The 19,074-nt window shown below is 45.4% G+C and overlaps 1 protein-coding gene across 6 annotated transcripts in view; it reads right to left on the reverse strand.

Annotated features, from left to right (window-relative positions):
- Positions 1 to 19,074, reverse strand: part of LOC122814063 (serine/arginine repetitive matrix protein 2-like) — a 1,651,944-nt gene that overhangs the window by 264,930 nt on the left and 1,367,940 nt on the right. For all 6 annotated transcript variants that reach the window (XM_044086671.1, XM_044086672.1, XM_044086668.1 and 3 more), the window contains one exon: positions 9,415 to 9,552. In XM_044086671.1, the coding sequence (XP_043942606.1) occupies positions 9,415 to 9,552 (138 nt within the window). The remainder of the gene's footprint in view (positions 1 to 9,414; positions 9,553 to 19,074) is intronic.

Genomic DNA, 19,074 nt, shown 5'->3' on the forward strand with positions numbered 1-19,074 from the left:
CATTTATGGTAGGTACACAACTGTACTATGTTCGTGTTTCACTGTTGCAGTCATTACACTTGGGTTGAATCCCAAAGCTGAGGTAGGGCGGCTGAGTCTAAATAGGATTAGGAGTGGCTATGAGGCCCTGCAGAACTGCAGTGGCAAAGCCTGCTCTGGATTTAGAGTAAAGAGGTAAGTGATAATGTTTGGTAAAAATGTGCACTGAACTCCCAAGTTGCAGCCTCCAAGATTTCCTTGGTTGGTACTCCTTTGAGAAAGGCTGCTGAAGTAGCTGCTGCCCTGGTAGAATGTGGCCTAATATTCTTAGGCACTGACTTGCCATGCTGTGCCTAGCAGAAACAAATGCAGTGTCCTATCCATTTTGAAATAATCTGCTTTGAGATGGCCTTTCCTTGTGATCCTGCAGCATATGCTACAAACAGTTGCTCAGTTTTTCTGAAAGCTTTTGTTTTGTCCAAGTAGAAGTGTAGCTGCCTGTGTATGTCCAAAGTATGCAGAAGTCTCTCCCCTTTATTCTGGAGATTTGGATAAAATGTTGGCAAATGAATGGTTTGGTTAAGAGCCACACTGGATACTACCTTTGGCATAAATGTTGGGTTTGTCCTTAAGAGAAACCCTGTCCGGATGTAAAATGATAAAAGGTTCCACTGCCATTAATGCCTGCAACTCTGAGACTCTTCTTGCTGAAGTTATTGCTAGGAGCAGAGCAATTTTCCATAAGAATTTTATATCAGCTGTATTGGCTGGCTCAAAAGGAGACAGTGTGAGCTTTTCCAAGACAAAGTTGAGGTCCCATGTATGTATTGGTGCTCTCCTTGGGGGTCTTGTTTTTTTGCCCCTCTGAGGTACTGTCTTAGCAGTGGATGTGAGAAAATAGGAGGTTCCATATTGTAATGAGCTGAAATGGCAGAGGCATGGATCTTAATGAGAAGGATAAGCCTTTGTCCAGCATCTCAGTTAGGTATTGTAAAATCTGAGGAATATTTGGAACAAGTGGTTCAAGTCCTTGTGCCTGGTTCCAAGCACATAATCTCTTCCATTTGTCTGCATAAGATTTCCTGGTGCTGAGCCTCCTGGCTTCCAAAATGACATCCATAACAGCTTTAGAGAGACGTGTGTTCTGAGTGGCTATATTATTTGCCATGCAGCCAGATTTAAGGTTCTGAGTTGGCTGTGCAGGATATGATTGTTTTGTTGAGTCAGCAGATGGGGAATTTGAGGTAAAGTCCAGGCTGGGCCTTGAAACAAGTTCTTTAGGATTGGGTACCAGTGCTGGCGTGGCCAGTCTGGGGCAATCAGAATCATTTTTGGCTTCTCTTGCCTGACTTTCAGGAGTACCTTGGGAAGGAGAGGCAGTGGTGGAAAGGCAAAACTGTTAGGGTTTTCCAGCTGAATGATAGAGCATTCACTTTCCATGCTTGTGAGTGATAAGTCCTTGTGCAGAATCTCTGAAGTTGGCAGTTGTGAGGGGAGGCAAAAAGATCTATGTCTGGGCATCCCCATTTCCTTGTTATCATGCTGAAGACCTGTGGATCTAGTTTCCACTCGCGAGGGTCCATGAGGTTTCTGCTTAGTTCATCTGCCAGAGTATTTTTCTTTCCTGGCAGGAATTGTGCCTGCAGATGTACTTGATAGGTCAGTGCTGTGTTCCACAAAGTCATGGCTTGGCTGCAAAGGGGGTAGGAATGTGTTCCCCCTTGCTTATGTACCACATAACTCTAGTATTGACCATCTTTAGCAATAGTTGTCCTGGATGTAGTAGATCCTTGAAGGCTGTCAGGGCATTCTGTACAGCTAGCATCTGTTTTTGATTGATATGAAGATGCATTTGGTTTGCAGACCATGCGCCCTGAATACATTTTCCTGCCATGTGTGCCCCCCAGGCATAATCCGATGCATCTGTTGCTACTGTCTGCTTGGCTGTGGGTAAAGTGAAAGGCTGTTCCTTGTGGTAACAGGCCAGTGCCCACCATCTAAACTCCTGTTGCAGGCAGGGAATAAGAGTAATTATTGTTTCCAGGCTGTGGCGATGTTGAGTCCAAACACTTTTTAGATACCATTGTAGCTTCCTCATATGCAGTCTTGCATATGGAATTAGCAGGATGCAGGACGCCATGAAGCCCAAAGCCTGCAGAATTTTTCTTGCAGGTAGCTGGGTCTTTGTTGTCATCGTTTGAAAGTAATAAGTCAGTTGCCTTTGCTTGTCTGGCATGAGATAAGCCATCTGGGCAGTTGTATTTAAGCTTGCACCCAGGAATATTATCTCTTGAGAGGGCACTAGTTTTGATTTCTTTTCGTTTACTGTGTACCCTAGGCAAATTAGTAATCTTTTTACAAACGCCAGATGCTTTAGTAGGATGTCCTTGCTCTCTCCTTGAATAAGGCAGTTGTCCAAGTAGAGATATATCTGAATTCCTTTTTGTCTGCAAAATGCAATTACTGGTGCCAGGCATTTTGTGAAGACCCTGGGTGCAGTAGATAAGCTGTAGGGCAGTGCAGAGAATTGGCAATGCATTGAGCCAGCTATGAATCTGAGGTATCTTCTGCAAGATTGTTCGATTGGAACATGCAGGTATGCCTCTTTGAGGTCCAAAGTAACTAGCCAAGCCTTCTTGCCCAGCATGGGTAGAAGTTGCTGCAGTGTCAACATTTTGAATTTTGGAACATCCAGTAAAGTATTTAGAATAGACAGGTCCAGTATTGGTCTCCAGGCTTTGTCCTTTCTGGGTACCAAGAAAAGTCTCGAGTAAAATCCTTGCCCCTGTTCTTGCTGTGGTACTTTTTGAATAGCCCTCATGTCCATGAGAGCAGAAATTTGTTTTTGTGCCTCTGCCCATTGATTTTGTGACAGGTCTGGCATACCTTTTGACCTTGGCAGGGTGTGAAAGTGGAACCTGTAACCCTGAGAGGCAATATTCAGTACCCATTTGTCCTGGGTGATCATGTGCCAATTTTGTGAGAAAAGCGCTAGTTCCCCCCCCCCCCCCAAGGGTGCTGCCAAAAGGTAAGTGCTTGCCATTTGTAGAGGAATGTCATTGGGACTGTTTCCTATAAGGTTGTGATTTGTCTTCTCCGCCTTTGGGGGCTGAAGCACCCCATTGTTTAGGTCTGTATGAGCCTTGGGGCGGAGATCTGCCTCTTGGGGGTCTGTATCTGCCTCTTTGTGGTCTGTCTGACACTGGAAAGGACCAATTTTTAGAAGGCCAGTTTCTGCTAAATCTAGGTGGCTGAACCTGTAAGAAATCCTTTACTGTCTGCATTGATTTTGCTTTATCCTCCATTTTCTTTAACACCTCTTCTGCCTTAACACCAAACCAAGTATCATGCTGTAATGGAGCATCCGATAATTTTGCTTTAACATGATCAGATAAACTCTGTTCTTTTAACCAAGCATGCCTTCGAATGACAGAACCTGTAACTGCGGCACTACAAGATGCCTCTAATGAATGAGAACCACATTGCAAAGTATGCTTTCCCACTTGTTCAGCTGCATGCAATAAATCCTGCATTTCCTTGTTCTGAGGACATTCAGAACTTGTAAGCATTTTCTGTTTTAGCAAAGACATTAGGTACTGTTGATATTTAAGCACGTGAAACTTGCAGTTTAAAGCCCTTACAGCTAAAGTAGCAGAGGTGTAAACCTTACCTAGGAGCTTATCTCCCTGGGCCTCTACTGAAAATGGACATATATCCAGTTAGACTAGCCCGGTCAACAAATGTAAAATAAATAACAAATAATTTTTTTCCCCCATCTGTCCAGTGCTCTAGAATCTCTATCAGAGGGAACAGGGTTTTTTGCAGTAGAAGCCTTGACCCCTTTGGGACCCTGAGAAATAGTTTCTGGATCAGCAGCAGGGTTTTTATAAAGAAATTTATGAGAATCTGGAACCCTGTAGTACCTATCTGGCTTAACTGGTGCAGGGGGTAAAGAATCAGGAGTCAAACTGGATTCAGAGAAAACATCATCAACAATATCTAGTACAGGGGGGGATAGCAAGAGGCCTAGGTTGAGGCAATAAAATAAAGTCTCTTGAGCCTTTTCTTGGATTCTGAATAATCCTGGCTCTCCCAATGGAAATGTTCCCTCATGGTGTGCAGGGTTTCCCCAAAACTGTAGTCCTCAGGAGGAGAGGCTGAAGGGATAGATTCTTCAGCATCAGAGTCCTCATAGGCAGGGAGAGAATATCCCTGTTCTGAAGAGGAGTCAGAAGAAATAGAAACCTGGTCAGAGGAGTCATAGTCAGTGTCTTGCCTAGGCCTTTTATCAGGAGGGGGATGGGAGCCCCTGATCAAAGTAATTAGGTCCTCGGCCATTTTGAGCATCTGTTTCTTTGGCATGGATGACTGTCCAGGAGAATGCTGTACTTGTTTCTTTGTCTTTAAAGGTGTTTTAGACTTTGCCTTGGCTGTTGAAGAGGTCTTGATAGTAAGCTGTGTAGGTCTGAAAACACCCTCAGAACGCGATGCCTGCTCAGCGGCTCTGGACCCATCTGAGGGAATTGTTTCCGTAGGCCCAATACCATGAGTTTCCAGAGGCCTAGCTGTCTCCATGTGGGAGTCGGAGGCGGCCTGTGGCTCTGAGGTAGCGGGTGTCAGGGGCTGCGAAAACACCTCACTGAAAACAGGTGAACCGGCGACTGGCCTAGAAGAGGCTTCGTCGGTTTTGGACCACGGATGCCTGTCTTTTTCTTTGTCCTTGCACTTTTTATGGACTCCGGTCGTCAGTTGTTCCGACGGCATGTTATAGTCAAACCTTCGGCCAAAGTAATGTACAGCAAAATCGAACAGACGCTTAATAGTGCGTTGGTTGAATCTAGTACAAAACCGACAACTAGCAACGTCGTGGTCAGGGCCCAGGCAAGGAATACAGTAAGAATGAAAATCCTTATGAGGTATTTGCGTCCCACAAGAAATACAATTGTTAACTTTTACTGACATCGGTCTGGAGCACGAAAAAGTTTCTCCAACGGGGTACTTAGCTTTATTGAAAGACTTCGGATCTGAAATTCAAATTCAAAAATCTCAGGAGTCGGCCGACCGGCACTTTCGAACTGCTTTTGCTTCGGGCACCACACGGCAAGAAAGACTGAAGAAAATGGCGTCGGCTGCAGCTTATATACCCCTGGCGCACTGAAGTCAGGGAAGAGGCGACAGCAACCGACGCCGGACCAGGACTTTGGAATTCAGGCCGACTGTGGGTAGCCTGCCAGCAGGATAACCCTAGTGTAATGACTGCAACAGTGAAACACGATGAACATCCACATTGCAAAGTACGTTTTTTAACTTGTTCAGCTGAATGTAATAAATCCTGCAAATCTTTTTTCCACACAGAGATCGACATTATTTTCTGTTTAAGCAGACCCATGATATGCTGTTGATATTTAAGCATATGAAATCGACAGTTTAAAGCCCTGATTGCCAAGGTTGAAGACGTGTAAACCTTCTTACCCCATCAATCCAGCGCCCTGGAATCTCTATCAGAAGGGATAATATTTTTAGAAGTAGAGGCCTTAACGCCCTTGGGACCGTGATAAATGGCTTCAGGATCAGCAGTAGGGTTTTTGAAAATAAATTTGTGGGAGTCAGGAACCCTGTAGTATCTATCTGGCTTACTAGGAGCCAGAAGCAGAGAATCAGGAGTCATACTAGATTCTGAAAAAAACATCAACAATGTCTAGAACAGGAGGTACAGCCAAAGGCCTGTGCTGAGGAAGAAGAAGAAAATCCCTAAGTCTCTCTTTAGAATCAGAGAAATCCTGACTTTCCCAGTGGAAATGTTCCCTTAAGGTATATACAGTTTCTCCAAAAAGAGAAATCCTCAGGGGGAGAAGCAGAAGGGATGGAATCTTCTGCAAAAGAGTCCTCATAAGTAGGTATAGATAAATCCTGTTCAGTAGAAGAATCAGAAGAAATAGAATCCTGATCTGAAGATTCATAGTCAGTGCCTTGCCTAGGCTTAACAGGAGGGGCTTGGCCACCCCTGATCAAGGTAATTAAATCTTCAGCCATTTTGATAATTTGTTTTTTAGGCGTAGGGGGCCTGCACACGTGGCCCAAGCGTCGGTTTATTAGACATAGAAGTAGATTTTGGCCTTTGTTTTGAAGATGGCATCTGTTTAATATGCAAATCTTTAGGCCTGAAAACACCCTCAGAAGCCGGTGCCTGGACATCGGCTCCAGACCCATCTAAGGTACAGACATCCGCGTGTTCAATAGTTCTTAAAGCATCTCGCGGCATACAGGACTCCGAATGGGTCTCAGTAGAGGCCTGCTAATCAAAAGTAGTGGGTATCAGGGGATGCAAAAGGGCCAGAGTACCGGCGAACTAGCGTCTGGCTTAGAAGCGTCATCAGTTTTGGACCTAGACGGTCTCTCTTTTTCGTTGCGTTTTTTAGGTATTCCGGTAGTCGGACTGCTAACAGACGTCATTTCTGGATAGTTAAATCGTGAGCAAAAATATTTAGAAGCAAAAATACACCGATGTTTAATAGTGCGTTGATTAAATTTAGCAAAAAACTGACAGCAAGGTACGTTATGATCAGGGCCTAGGCAAGGAATACAGTACAAATGAAAATCCTTATGAGGTATTAGCTTCCCACAAGTAATGCAATTATTAACTTTTACTGACATCGGTAAGGAGCAAGAAAAAGTTTCCTTAACGGGGTACTTAGCTTTTAGTTGAAGACTTTGGTTCTGAAACTCAAAAACGAAAGTTTCAAAGTTCGGCCGACCGGCACTTGCCAACTGCTTCTGCTTCGGGCATCGCGCGGCAAGAAAGACTGATGTAATGGTGCCGGCTGCATGTTTTATACCCCTGACGACCTGACGTCATGGAAGAAAGGACAGCAACCGACGCAGGACCCAAGACTTTGTTAATCAGGCCGACTGAAGGCAACCTGCCAGCAGATTACCCAAATGTAATGACTGAAACAGTGAAACACGAAGAACATTTGGTAGTGCGAAGTACTTCCTCGGAAGCCAGTGCCTGCTCAGCGGCTCCGGACCCATTCAAAGGAGAGACAACCACAGGATCCTTAGCCAACGAAGAGTTTTGCGGCATACCGGACTCTGAAAGGGTCTCGGTAGCAGCCTGCGAATCCACAGAAGTGGGTATCAGGGGATGCAAAAGTGCCTCAATGAGGACTGGACAACTGCCGACTAGCTTTATGGAAGCGTCATCGGGAGGTTTGGACCTGTATTGTCTCTGTCTTTATCCTTATGTTTTTTCGGAAGATCTGCTGTTGAATGGCTTACCGAAGCCCTATCGGAATTAGGGGATTGTAAGCGAAAATATCTAGCTACAATAAGGGCCCGACGACACAGTCCTGGCATTGAACAAAGCACAAAAGTGACAGCAGGGGATGCCGTGGTCTGGGTCTAAGCAAGTGATGCAGTAAGAATGAAAGTCTCTGTGTAGTATTTGCTTTCCACAGGCAAGACAACTGTTAACTTTTTCTGACATCGGTTAGTGGAAGAAAAAAGGATCCCCAATGGGGTATGTAGCTTTAGAAGACTTCAGCTTCAATTCGGAAGACTAAACTCAGGTAGCGGCCGACCGGCACTCGTGCAAACTGCTTCTGCTTTGGGCTCCGTGGCAAGAAAGACTGATGTAATGGTGTCCAGCTGCCTTACTTTATACTACTGATGACCTAACGTCAGTCCTGAACTGACAGCAACTGACGCAGAAATACTAAGCCTCTGGTATTCGGGCCGGCAGAGAGCTACCCTGGCAGGGATAACCAAAATGTGATGACTGCAACAGTGAAACACGAAGAACATCTATAAAATACTGCATTCCATTTTCAGTGGGACATGTAATCTGATCTTAGATCTTATAGATACTCGCTACAGATTTTCTGCATCAGAGTTTTAACTGAACAGATTGGTCTTATCAGCAACTGAACTGCAGCTGCCTTTTACCAATTCAACTTCTGCCGCTTGGCAGAGCTTGCTGTACGAATACATCTACTGAAAAACTTCTCTCACTGCAGAATTAACCTACTAAAGCTCCATAATGCACTATCCAGTCATTTTGTTACTGTAACACAGCTTAACCACAGTACTGAATTTGCTGCATTCAGTACTGCAATTAAGTAGCTTAAATTTGACAAAATTACTTCTGAACTGAAGTTATTTTTCACATGTATGGACTTACGTTTCAGAACTCTAAGTATTCAATTTCAGACCTGCCAACGCAGACCTACTTCACATTTCATTAGCTTGCATGCTGGCCGGCAAGACTGAGACAAGCTTAGTTTTAAGAAGATGCAACCGAAAATGCATTCACTTACTAAATGTTAAGGCTTGTAGAAGACAATCGTAATTGTCTAATTAGTGTTAGTATAAACACACACGTCTCTCCTCTGCTTGTGAGGGATCAAACTAATTTCTCAAATGTGCTCGCTTTATTAAAGTAAAACTGCTTCAGTACAAGTAATGTGACATTACTCACGGAGGTGAAGCATGGCACGACATGAATGTTTCGACTTTCCATGTTTCACAGAATGGGGTTAAATATGCTTCTAAACTAATTATCCCTGCACCAAAGTGCAACACCACATACTTAAAATACGTATCTATACAATTTTACCCCCCATTCTGGGAAACACAAAGTTAAAAAAAAATCTCAAGGATTCTGTCATCAGTCAGGCTGAGGTGTTCAAATTGTGCTTGCTTACATCAAAACCAATCTCAAAAGTCAGAATATTTGTCTCCATGCACATCAGACATTGCTAAAGTATGATGGCAAGATCTGTTTTAACCAATGGCTATTCTATCCGTCGTTTGCAAATAAATGGCAATAGGTGCACATGCCACGTGTGAATGTGGTTATAAATGCCCTGTGGTATTCGGATATTCTACTCAAGATTGTTCATCTTTACTCTGCAACCAGTGAATGCTGGGATACACTTCCAGCTTTCCTCTGATACTGAACTGGATAAAGTAAATGCTGGAGAAGGAATTACTGTATTTCTAACTTGTGTCCACTGCAATTTTCACTGTACTTTTAAAATCATGTCACTGTTTCCAGTCTGTATAAAAATAGCCACTTTCTCTAGCTTAGATGCAATTCTCAGTAAGCTATATGAATGCTAGTCTTCCCCCACAGAAAGTTCTTAAAAATATATCCTTGAACTGGGAACCTATTTCAATGTGGTACATCAAAGGAGGAGTCATGCAAACATAAATATCTGAGAATTTCAGAAGTTCAATCACCTCAGTTAAAAGAGCAGCTGAGGAAATGCACCAGTATGCCAAAGCTTTACTGAGAATCTCCAAACTTGGTTAGACGATGTACCAAAGTCACAGAAAGACATGCATTTTAAAGGCTAAACATCGGGATGTTCTGACTACGAAAAAAAATTTCAAGTGATCTAAAGATAAGAAAATGAAGGAAAAAACAAAAATTACCCATAGTGCTGTGGATATCTCCTGGGGCTGCGACTGCGACTCCGTCTACGTGCAAAGTCCCTGCGACGGTCAACGGGTGAGTAGCTAAGAGACCTTGAATCTCTCAGAGAATCAATGGGTTTCCTGGGACTCCGTGACCTGAACAAGATGACGAAACACAACTGAATTAACATAAGAGACGTGCATCAACAGAAGTTCCTCTTGGGGGAAAAAAAGCTGCAGTAAAAAGGCAATTAAACTTCGGCCACTTTGGTGGTAGTCCAAAACATGCTCTTAATTCTAAACATGGCACAATATTCATCCAAATACATATTAAAAATACAAAAAAAGCAAACTTTGCCAAGTAATATCTTATTATTTGTAGGGAGGTGTAGAGCATCTGGTTTTGAAAAGTTCACACTTGTAGCAAAGAACCAAGTTCCACAAAATGCAGTACATTAATTCCTGGAATGAGATTACCCAACCGATACTATTACCACTTATACTATTACTGCCTTTAGTCAAGCTGTGGCCACCTTTTGCAACACAAGCTTAATGACACCACAGGAGGACGTGCTGCAAAGTGTTGGGGCACCAGGGTACAGCATGCGCTACTGAGTGAAATACAGGAATCCACACAACCCCCAGGGTACAGCACATGCTAAACACAGGAATCCAGACAATTCTTAACACAGACAGAGGGAAGTAGTCAAATGCAAACAAACTGCAGAGCGTTTTGTAACACCTTCAATGCACTTGTGAACTTGTTTCAAAGTTTAACTGCCACTGAGGTCATACTTCTACTTTGAGCCACCAACTGTGGACACCAGTATGAGCTGCTGGGTCTCCAAGTAGCACATGTTGCGTTCACTTAATGGGGGGGGGGGCAGTTCGCGTTCACTTAATGGGGGCAGTTCGTGTTCACTTAACGGGGGCAGTTCGCGTTCACTTAACGGGGGCATTTCGTTCACTTAACGGGGGCAGTTCGCGTTCACTTAACGGGGAGTTCGCTCACTTAACAGGGGAGTTCGCTCACTTAACGGGGCAGTTCGCGTTCACTTAACGGGGCAGTTCATTCACTTAACAGGGGCAGTTCATTCACTTAACGGGGGCAGTTCATTCACTTAACGAGGGGGCAGTTCATTCACTTAACGGGGGGGGGGCAGTTCATTCACTTAACGGGGGGGGGCAGTTCATTCACTTAACGGGGGGGCAGTTCATTCACTTAACGGGTGGGACAGTTTAACAGGAATTTTGTTTCTACACGTTTTTTGCTCCTTGTGCCTGCAGACATCTTCTTGAGCTTTCCAATTGTTCCCCGGGTTCACTTTGCTGACCTGCAACCCAAATCAACACATGAGGAGCCCTCCTTTGCAGAAGCAGCCTGTTACATGGCCCCTCTCCCATAAACCATCTGAGTTGTCAGGGACACCACCAACCTGAGGACAGACATCATCGATGCAGGCAAATAATAAACCATCTGAGTTGTCAGAGACACCACCAACCTGAGGACAGACATCATCGATGCAGGCAAATAATATACTGCTCATTCTTATCTACACACACCCCACCCACCACCTTCACTTCACTCTGCCACTTGGCAAAATGGAGTCTTCATCCAAAAAGCCTCCTGGTTTGCTACACCCCCTCCAAAGATCACAACAACTTGCATTTAAGGATTCATCCTCACTATCCACCGGCCAGGTTGAAGTACAGTAGTGTACCTACTGTTCAACTATGTTTGTAGGTGATGTAATGACCTTTGTGATTCCCTGCTTGGAAGCTCATCACTACCCAAATACCAGGAACATAATCCTGCCCCCAAGGCTTATCGGATTACCTTCAAATTTAGCGTCAGGAAGTCAGGGTGTGAAGGGTGATCATTGCTCAGGTCTTTCTTGCCATCAGAATACAAAGCACCCAACGTCATAAGTACATCAGTCAGTATGAAGTTAGAGAGAGCAACAAAAGCAAAGTACTCTGTTGCAGAGCTTCTACTTCCCCTGTGGTTTCCTCCAAGTCTGAGTTTTCAATTAAATCCAATGCTTCTCTTGAGTCTGGAAAGCAAATCCTCCACAAGGACTTCCATTGGCGCAGAGCACATGCCCAACTGTCCTAGTGCTATTTTAACTCTACGACTATTGTAGCGGCTCTGCAAATGATTTTATAAAAAGGAAATCAGTAGCCTTCACACACTATTGTGTCCACTAGATCCTCAGTAGATCTCCCATCCAAGTGAAAAGAGAAGCCTTATCCAAGTGAAAGGAGAAGTATCCAAAAGAGAAGGTAGTTAAGACAGCCAAATGACAGTATGCGTCTCTGACAGCTCAGGCCTAAGATTGTCAAAGGAGAAACAGCACCTCCACAACCCCTCAGATAACTGAGCATAATGCTGAGGGTTCTTGTCAAGGCCCTTTAAAGGCTGCCATGTCACTGGCACCACTGATGGCTGTGCTGGTTGAGCATGCTACAGAGGGAGCTCTGTCAAGGCCCTTTAAAGGCTGCCATGTCACGAACACCAATGACATCTGTGCAGGCTGAGCATGCTGCTGAGGGATCTGTCAAGGCCCTTTAAAGGCTGCCATGTCACGAACACCAATGACATCTGTGCAGGCTGAGCATGCTGCTGAGGGATCTGTCAAGGCCCTTTAAAGGCTGCCATGTCACGAACACCACTGACGTCTGTGCAGGCTGAGCATCTTGCTGAGGGATTTGTCAAGGCCCTTTAAAGGCTGCCGTGTCACGGGCACCACTGACGTCTATGGAGGCCGAGCATGCTGCTGAGGGCTCTGTCAAGACCCTTTAAAGGCTGCCATGTCACTGGCACCATAGACGTCTGTAAGGTTGCCATGTCACTGGCACCACTGACATCTGTGCAGGCTGAGCATGATACTGAGGGCTCTGTCAAGGCCCTTTAAAGGCTGCCATGTCACTGGCACCACTGACGTCTGTGCAGGCTGAGCATGCTGCTAAGGGCTCTGTGAAGGCCCTTTAAAGGCTGCCATGTCACTGGCGCCACTGACATCTGTGCAGGCTAAGCATGCTGCTGAGGGCTCTGTCAAGGCCCTTTAAAGGCTGCCATGTCACTGGCACCACTGACGTCTGTGCAGGCTGAGCATGCTGCTGAGGGCTCTGTCAAGGCCCTTTAAAGGCTGCCATGTCACTGGCACCATAGATGTCTGTGCAGGCTGAGCATGCTGCTGAGGGCTCCGTCAAGGCCCATTAAAGGCTGCCATGTCACTGGCACCATCGGCGTCTGTGCAGGCTGAGCATGCTGCTGAGGAATCTGTCAAGGCCCTTTAAAGGCTGCCATGTCACTGGCACCAATGACGTCTGTGCAGGCTGAGCATGTTGCTGAGGGCTCTGTCAAGGCCCTTTAAAGGCTGCCATGTTGCTGACACCGCTCACATCTGTGCAGGCTGAGCATGCTGCTGAGGGATCTGTCAAAGCCCTTTAAAGGCTGCCATGTCACTGGCACCACTGATGGCTGTGCTGGCTGAGCACGCTGCTGAGGGCTCTGGTCAAGGCCCTTTAAAGGCTGCCATGTCACTGGCACCACTGACGTCTGTGCATGCTGCTGAGGGATCTGTCAAGGCCCTTTAAAGGTTGCCGTGTCACTGGCACCATCGATGTCTGTGCAGGCTGAGCATGCTGCTGAGGGCTTAAGTCAAGGCCCTTTAAAGGCTATGTCACGGACACCACTGACGTTTGTGCAGGCTGAGCATGCTGCTGAGGGCTCTGTCAAGGCCCTTTAAAGGCTGCCATGTCACTGGCACCATAGATGTCTGTGCAGGCTGAGCATGCTGCTGAGGGCTCTGTTAAGGCCCTTTAAAGGCTGCCATGTTGCTGGCACCATCAATGTCTGTGCAGGCTGAGCACGCTGCTGAGGGCTCTGTCAAGGCCCTCTAAATGCTGCCATGTCACTGGACTATTGACGACTGTGCAGGCTGAGTTGGCCCTTATGTCAGATGAGTCTAGAGTCACATGACAGTCGGTGGCCCCTGAAGCTCAGATCTTGACTACTAAAGAGAGCAGTATTCCCCTCATTGCTGACTGCAAACAGATCCTTGGAGACTAGATTCTGACTGTGGCTTTCAGCTAATGGCCTGTGCCTATCCTAGCTGCTGATGCATGCAAGAGCAGGCCCAAGTCAAAACCTAAGAAGCCAGCAATCTGCTTGATTTGGCCTCATCTTCCCTCCCATGCTTACGTGAAAGATTTAGTCAGGATAATGGAGGAATTTAGGAAGCCTAGACAGCTGGACCCAGACAAACACCCTATTTCAGAAATCTCCTGCAAATAGAAAAATGGAATACCCCCCCCGGGGTAATCTAATTCCTATAATTCAGATAAAGACAAATTGCATATATTGACCAACTTTCTACAGGGTCATAAGCAGAGAATAATACAGAGAAAGTACAGTTGTGTACACTTACCATAAATGTAGATGTTTGAGTGTATTCACTGTTGCAGTCATCACATTTGGGTTATCTGCTTGCAGTAGCCCTCAGTCGGCCTGATTAACAAGGTCTTGGGTCCTGCGTTGGTTGCTGTCCCTTCTTCCATGACGTCAGGGGTATAAAACATGCAGCCGACGTCATTGCATCAGTTTTTCTTGCCCCAGATGTCAGGTGCCCCCCTAACGGGAAGCAATTAAATCTATAAATATACAAGCTTACACCTCCAACAAAAAAGCAAATACGCCAAAAAGCTTTTAAGCATAGTAAAGGAGAGAAGAGGTATAGCCAAAAGAAGTCAGGGGGCTGGAGGGAGGGTAACCAGGACTGCAACAGTGAATACACTCGAACATCTACATTTATGGTAAGTCTACACAACTGTACTATATATGTTCGTGTTTCACTGTTGCAGTTGCCACATTTGGGTAGACACCCAAAGCTAAGGATGGGAGGAGGAATTTAGATAGCATTAGGACCAGCTATAAGGCCCTGCAAGACTGCAGTGGCAAAGCCAGCTCAGGATTTGGAGAAAAATTGGCAAATGGGAATGCTTGGTGAAAGTATGTACAGAACTCCAGGTAGCAGCTTCTAGGATGTCCCTGCAGGTACACCTCTGAGAAAGGCTACAGAGGTAGATGCTGCCCTGGTTGAGTGGGGTCTGATCCTCTGTGGGATAGGTTTTCCATGGTGCTTATAGCTGAAATGAATGCATTGGCCTATCCATTTGGAAATGGTTTGCTTTGAAATAGCCTTCCCCTCTCTGTCCCTGCAGCAAATGCCACCAGCAGTTGTTCAGATGTCCTTTGAGGTTTAGTCCTGTCCAAGAAGAATCTAAGCTGTCTGTGCACATCTAAGGAGTGCAGTATCCGTTCCCCTTTGTCCTGTGGATTAGGAAAGAAGGTTGGCAAATGAATGGACTGATTAAGGGCCACACTGGATACCACCTTTGGCATGAAAGAGGGATTGGTCCTGAGGGACACCCTGTCCGCATGAATGATGATGAAAGGCTCCACTGCCATAAGGGCCTGTAATTCAGATACCCTTCTTGCTGAAGTGATTGCTAAAAGGAAAGCTCTTTTCCAAGAAAGGAATTTTAAATCTGCAGTAGCAGCTGGCTCGAAAGAAGGAAGGGTGAGCTTCTCCAATACAAAGTTAAGGTCCCAGGTTGGAGTAGGAGCTCACCTGGGTGGTCTTAAATTTTTGGCCCCTCTGAGGAACTGCTTGAGCAGTGGATGAAAGAAGAGGGGAGGTTCTGTGTTATAGTGAGCTGAAATGGCTGAGGCGTGATTTTTTATTGAGGAAAAAGACAGGCCCTTGTGAAGCATCTCAGTTAAGCATTGTAAACTCTGAGGTAAATTAGGCACTGCTGTGCTCATCCCTAGAGACTGGTTCTAGGCACAGAATCTTTTCCATTTTTCAGCATAAGATTTTCTAGTACTAGTTCTCCTTGCCTCTAAAATGATATCCATCACTGGTTTACTGAGGGATGGTAAAGGAGAGATTGGGTAATTAGCCCGGCTGCTAGGTTCAGTGTTTGAAGCTGAGGGTGCAGAATCTGGTTCTCCTGCTGAGACAGCAGGGTAGGAGTCTGAGGCAGGTGCCATGGGGCCAACAGTGACACACTGCGCAAGAGGGGGTACCAGTGTTGGCGTGGCCAGTCTGGTGCAATCAAAATCGTCCTTGGTCTTGTTTGATCTTTAGTAGTATTTTGGAGAGCAGAGGTAGAGGAGGAAAGGCATAAAGTGATAGGTTTTTCCAGCTGAAGGACAGAGCATACACTTTTCAAGCTGGTCTGTGGGGAGTCCTTGTGCAAAATTTTTCCAATTGATAGTTCTGGGGGGAGGCAAACAAGTCTACATCTGGGCTCCCCCCATTTGCTTGTCAACATGTTGAAAATCCTTGGTTTCAGTTTCCACTTGTGTGGGTCCATGAGGTTTCTGCTTAGTCCGTCTGCCAGTGTATTTAGTTTCCCTGGCAGGAATTGAGCTTGTAGACGCACTTGGTAGCTCAAGGCTGTGTTCCACAATGCCAAGGCTAGTCTGCAGAGGGGGTAAGAATGTGTACCCCCCTGCTTATGTACCACAACAGTGGCATTGTTAGTCTTTACCAATAATTGTCCTGGAAATATGTGGTCCTCGAAGGCTGTCAGAGCATTCTGTACAGCTAACATTTCTTTTTGATTGATGTGCAGGTGCATTTGACTTGGGTTCCATTTGCCCTGAATGCACTTCCCTGTCAGGTGTGCCCCCCCATGCATAGTCTTGATGGGTCTGTTAGGGTTTGAGCGGTAGGGGGTAGTGTGAATGGTAGTCCCGTGTTTTGGTGGCAGGCCTCTGCCCAAAGGAACTCTAGGCATAGGCAAGGTATGACTATTGCTTCTAGATCCTGAGAATGTTGACACCATAGGCTTTTTAGATACCATTGTAGTTTCCTCATATGCAGTCTTGCATATGGAATTAGAAGAATGCAGGATGTCATGAACCCCAAGACTTGTAGTACTTGCCTTGCAGATAGCAGGGTTTTGTGGCCACTTGTTTGAAGTAGGTTGTCAAATGAATTTGTTTCTCTGACATGAGGAAAGCCATCTGGGAAGTTGTATTCAAGCTTGCTCCAAGGAATATAATTTGTTGACAGGGTACCAGGTGTGATTTCTTCTCGTTTATGGTGAACCCCAGACAAGTTAGCACCCTTTGTACAAAAGCCAGATGATTCAAAGGTATGTCCTGGCTTTCTGCCTGAATTAGACAACTGTCCAGGTATGGGTATATCTGAATATTTCTTTGCCTGCAAAATGCAATGACTGGAGCTAGGCACTTTGTGAATACCCTGGGCGCAGTAGATGAGCCAAAGTGCAGTGCAGAGAACTGACAGTGCGTGTAGCCTGCTTTGAAGCATAGGTATCTTCTGCAAGATTCCCTGACTGGGATGTGCAGGTATACCATCCTTTAAATCTAGTGTTGCCAACCAGGCATCTTTGCCTAGCATAGGAAGCAACTGGTGAAGAGTCAGCATCTTGAATTTTGGATTCATCAAAGGTGTTTAGAGTAGACAGGTCCAGGACTGGGCACCACGAATTGTCTTTTCTGGGTACCAGGAAAAGTCTCAAGTAGAAACCTTGTCCCTTTTCCTCTTCTGGTACCGATTGAATAGACCCTATGCTTAAGAGACAGAGTACTTGCTTTTGGGCCTCTGCCCACTGATTTGGAGGTAGATCCGGCCAACCGCTTGGAGTTGGTAACGTATGGAAGTGAAATCTGTATCCTTGGGACACTATATTTAAAACCCATTTGTCCTGGGTAATGAGTTCTAAGTTCTTTGCATGAAGTGCAGTCTTCCCCCCAAAGGGGCAGTCAGTTGAGAAGTGCTTGGAAGTTTTAAAAAGAAGTCACTGAGACAGTTTACCATAGGGGTGAGTTTTATTACTCCCAGATTTGGAAGTGGAGGCCCCCCACTGCTTAGTCGTGTGCGTCCCCTGGGACTGAAACCTGGGTGCTCTGCTGGACCTGGGTTTGGACTGAGAAGGTCTGGAAGAGGCAGGAAAGGACCAATTCCTAGAAAGTCAATGCCTACTAAATCTTGAAGGTTGTACTTGTAAAAAAATATTTAACAGTTTGCATAGCTTTAGCTTTTTCCTCCATCTTTTTAAGAACTTCTGCCTTGTTGCCAAACAGGCGGTCCTGATTTACGGCAGTATCCAGTAATTTCGCTTCAACATGATCTGGCAAGGACGCCTCCTTAAGCCAAGCATGCCTTCTAAGCACAGACCCAGTTACAGCAGTCCTGCAAGATGCCTCCAGTGAATCAAAACCACATTGCAAAGTATGTTTTCCAATTTGTTTAGCAGAATGCATTAAATCCTGTAAATACTTATTTTCAGCACAATCAGGAATCATCATCATTTTCTGTTTAAGCAATCCAATAATATGCTGCTGATACTTTAACACATGAAACTGGCAGTTTAAGGTCCTAATGGCCAAAGTTGCAGAAGTGTATACCTTCTTACCCCATCTATCCAGCGCCCTGGAGTCTCTATCAGGGGGGGTAGGATTTTTGGCAGTAGTAGCTTTAATGCCCTTGGGTCCCTGTAAAATGGTTTCAGGATCTGCAGTAGGATTTTTGAAAAGGAACTTGTGAGAGTCACGAACCCTGTAATATCTATCAGGTTTTCTGGCAGCAGGAGGTAGAGAGTCAGGGGCCAAGCTAGATTCTGAAAAGGCATCAACAATGTCCAGTACAGGAGGTATAGCTAAAGGCCTGTGCTGGGGCAGGAGTAAGAAATCCCTAAGCCTCTTTTTAGAATCAGAGAAATCCTGACTTTCCCAACGAAAATGCTCACAGAGTATGCAAGGTTTCACCAAAAGAGAAATCCTCTGGGGGGGAAGCACAGGGAATAGAGTCCTCAGCATCAGAATCCTCATAGGTAGATAAGGGTAAATCCTGGTCATCAGAGGAAACAAATTTCAGAATCCTGATCAGAAGAATCATAAGCAAACTCAGTCCTAGGTCTCTTAGAGGAAGAAGGTTGGCTTCCCCTGAATAAAATAAGGTCTTCAGCCATTCTTATAATTTGTTTTTTAGGCATAGAGGCCTGACCATGCAGTCTGGGCGTCAGTTTTCTAGGCATGGTTCGAGTTTTAGGCCTTGAAGAAGAATATGGCGTCAGTTTAATATGCAAGTCAGTAGGCCTGAATACACCCTCAGAAGCCGGTGCGTGCACAGCTGCTCCAGACCCATCCAAGGTAGAGACATCCACAGGCTCCACAGCTGAAACATCTCCCGGCATACCGGACCCCGAATGGGTCTCAATAGAAGCCTGCGAATCTGTAGTAGTGGGTATCAGGGACTGTGAAAGCGCCTCACTGAGTACCGGCGAACTGACGACTGTCTTAGGAGAAGCGTCGTTGGCAGCTTTGGACTTAGGCGGCCTGTATCTGTCTTTATCTTTGTGTTATGTCGGTAGTCGGATGGCTTACTGAAGACATATCAGGATAATTGAACCGAGCACCAAAATATTTAGAAGAGCAAATATACTAAAGACAGATAGCTCATGGTTTAAATAAGACACAAAACAGACAGCGAGGTACGTCATGGTCAGGGGCCTAGACAAGGAATACAGTACAAATGAAAATCTTTATGCGGTATTTGCTTTCCACAAGAAATGCAATTATTTACTTTTAATGACATCGGTTTAGAGCAAAAAAAAGTTTCCCCAATGGGGTACTTA

Source organism: Protopterus annectens, chromosome 10.part0, assembly GCF_019279795.1.
Source record: "Protopterus annectens isolate FY-2018-M chromosome 10.part0, PAN1.0, whole genome shotgun sequence".
NCBI lineage: Eukaryota > Metazoa > Chordata > Ceratodontiformes > Protopteridae > Protopterus > Protopterus annectens.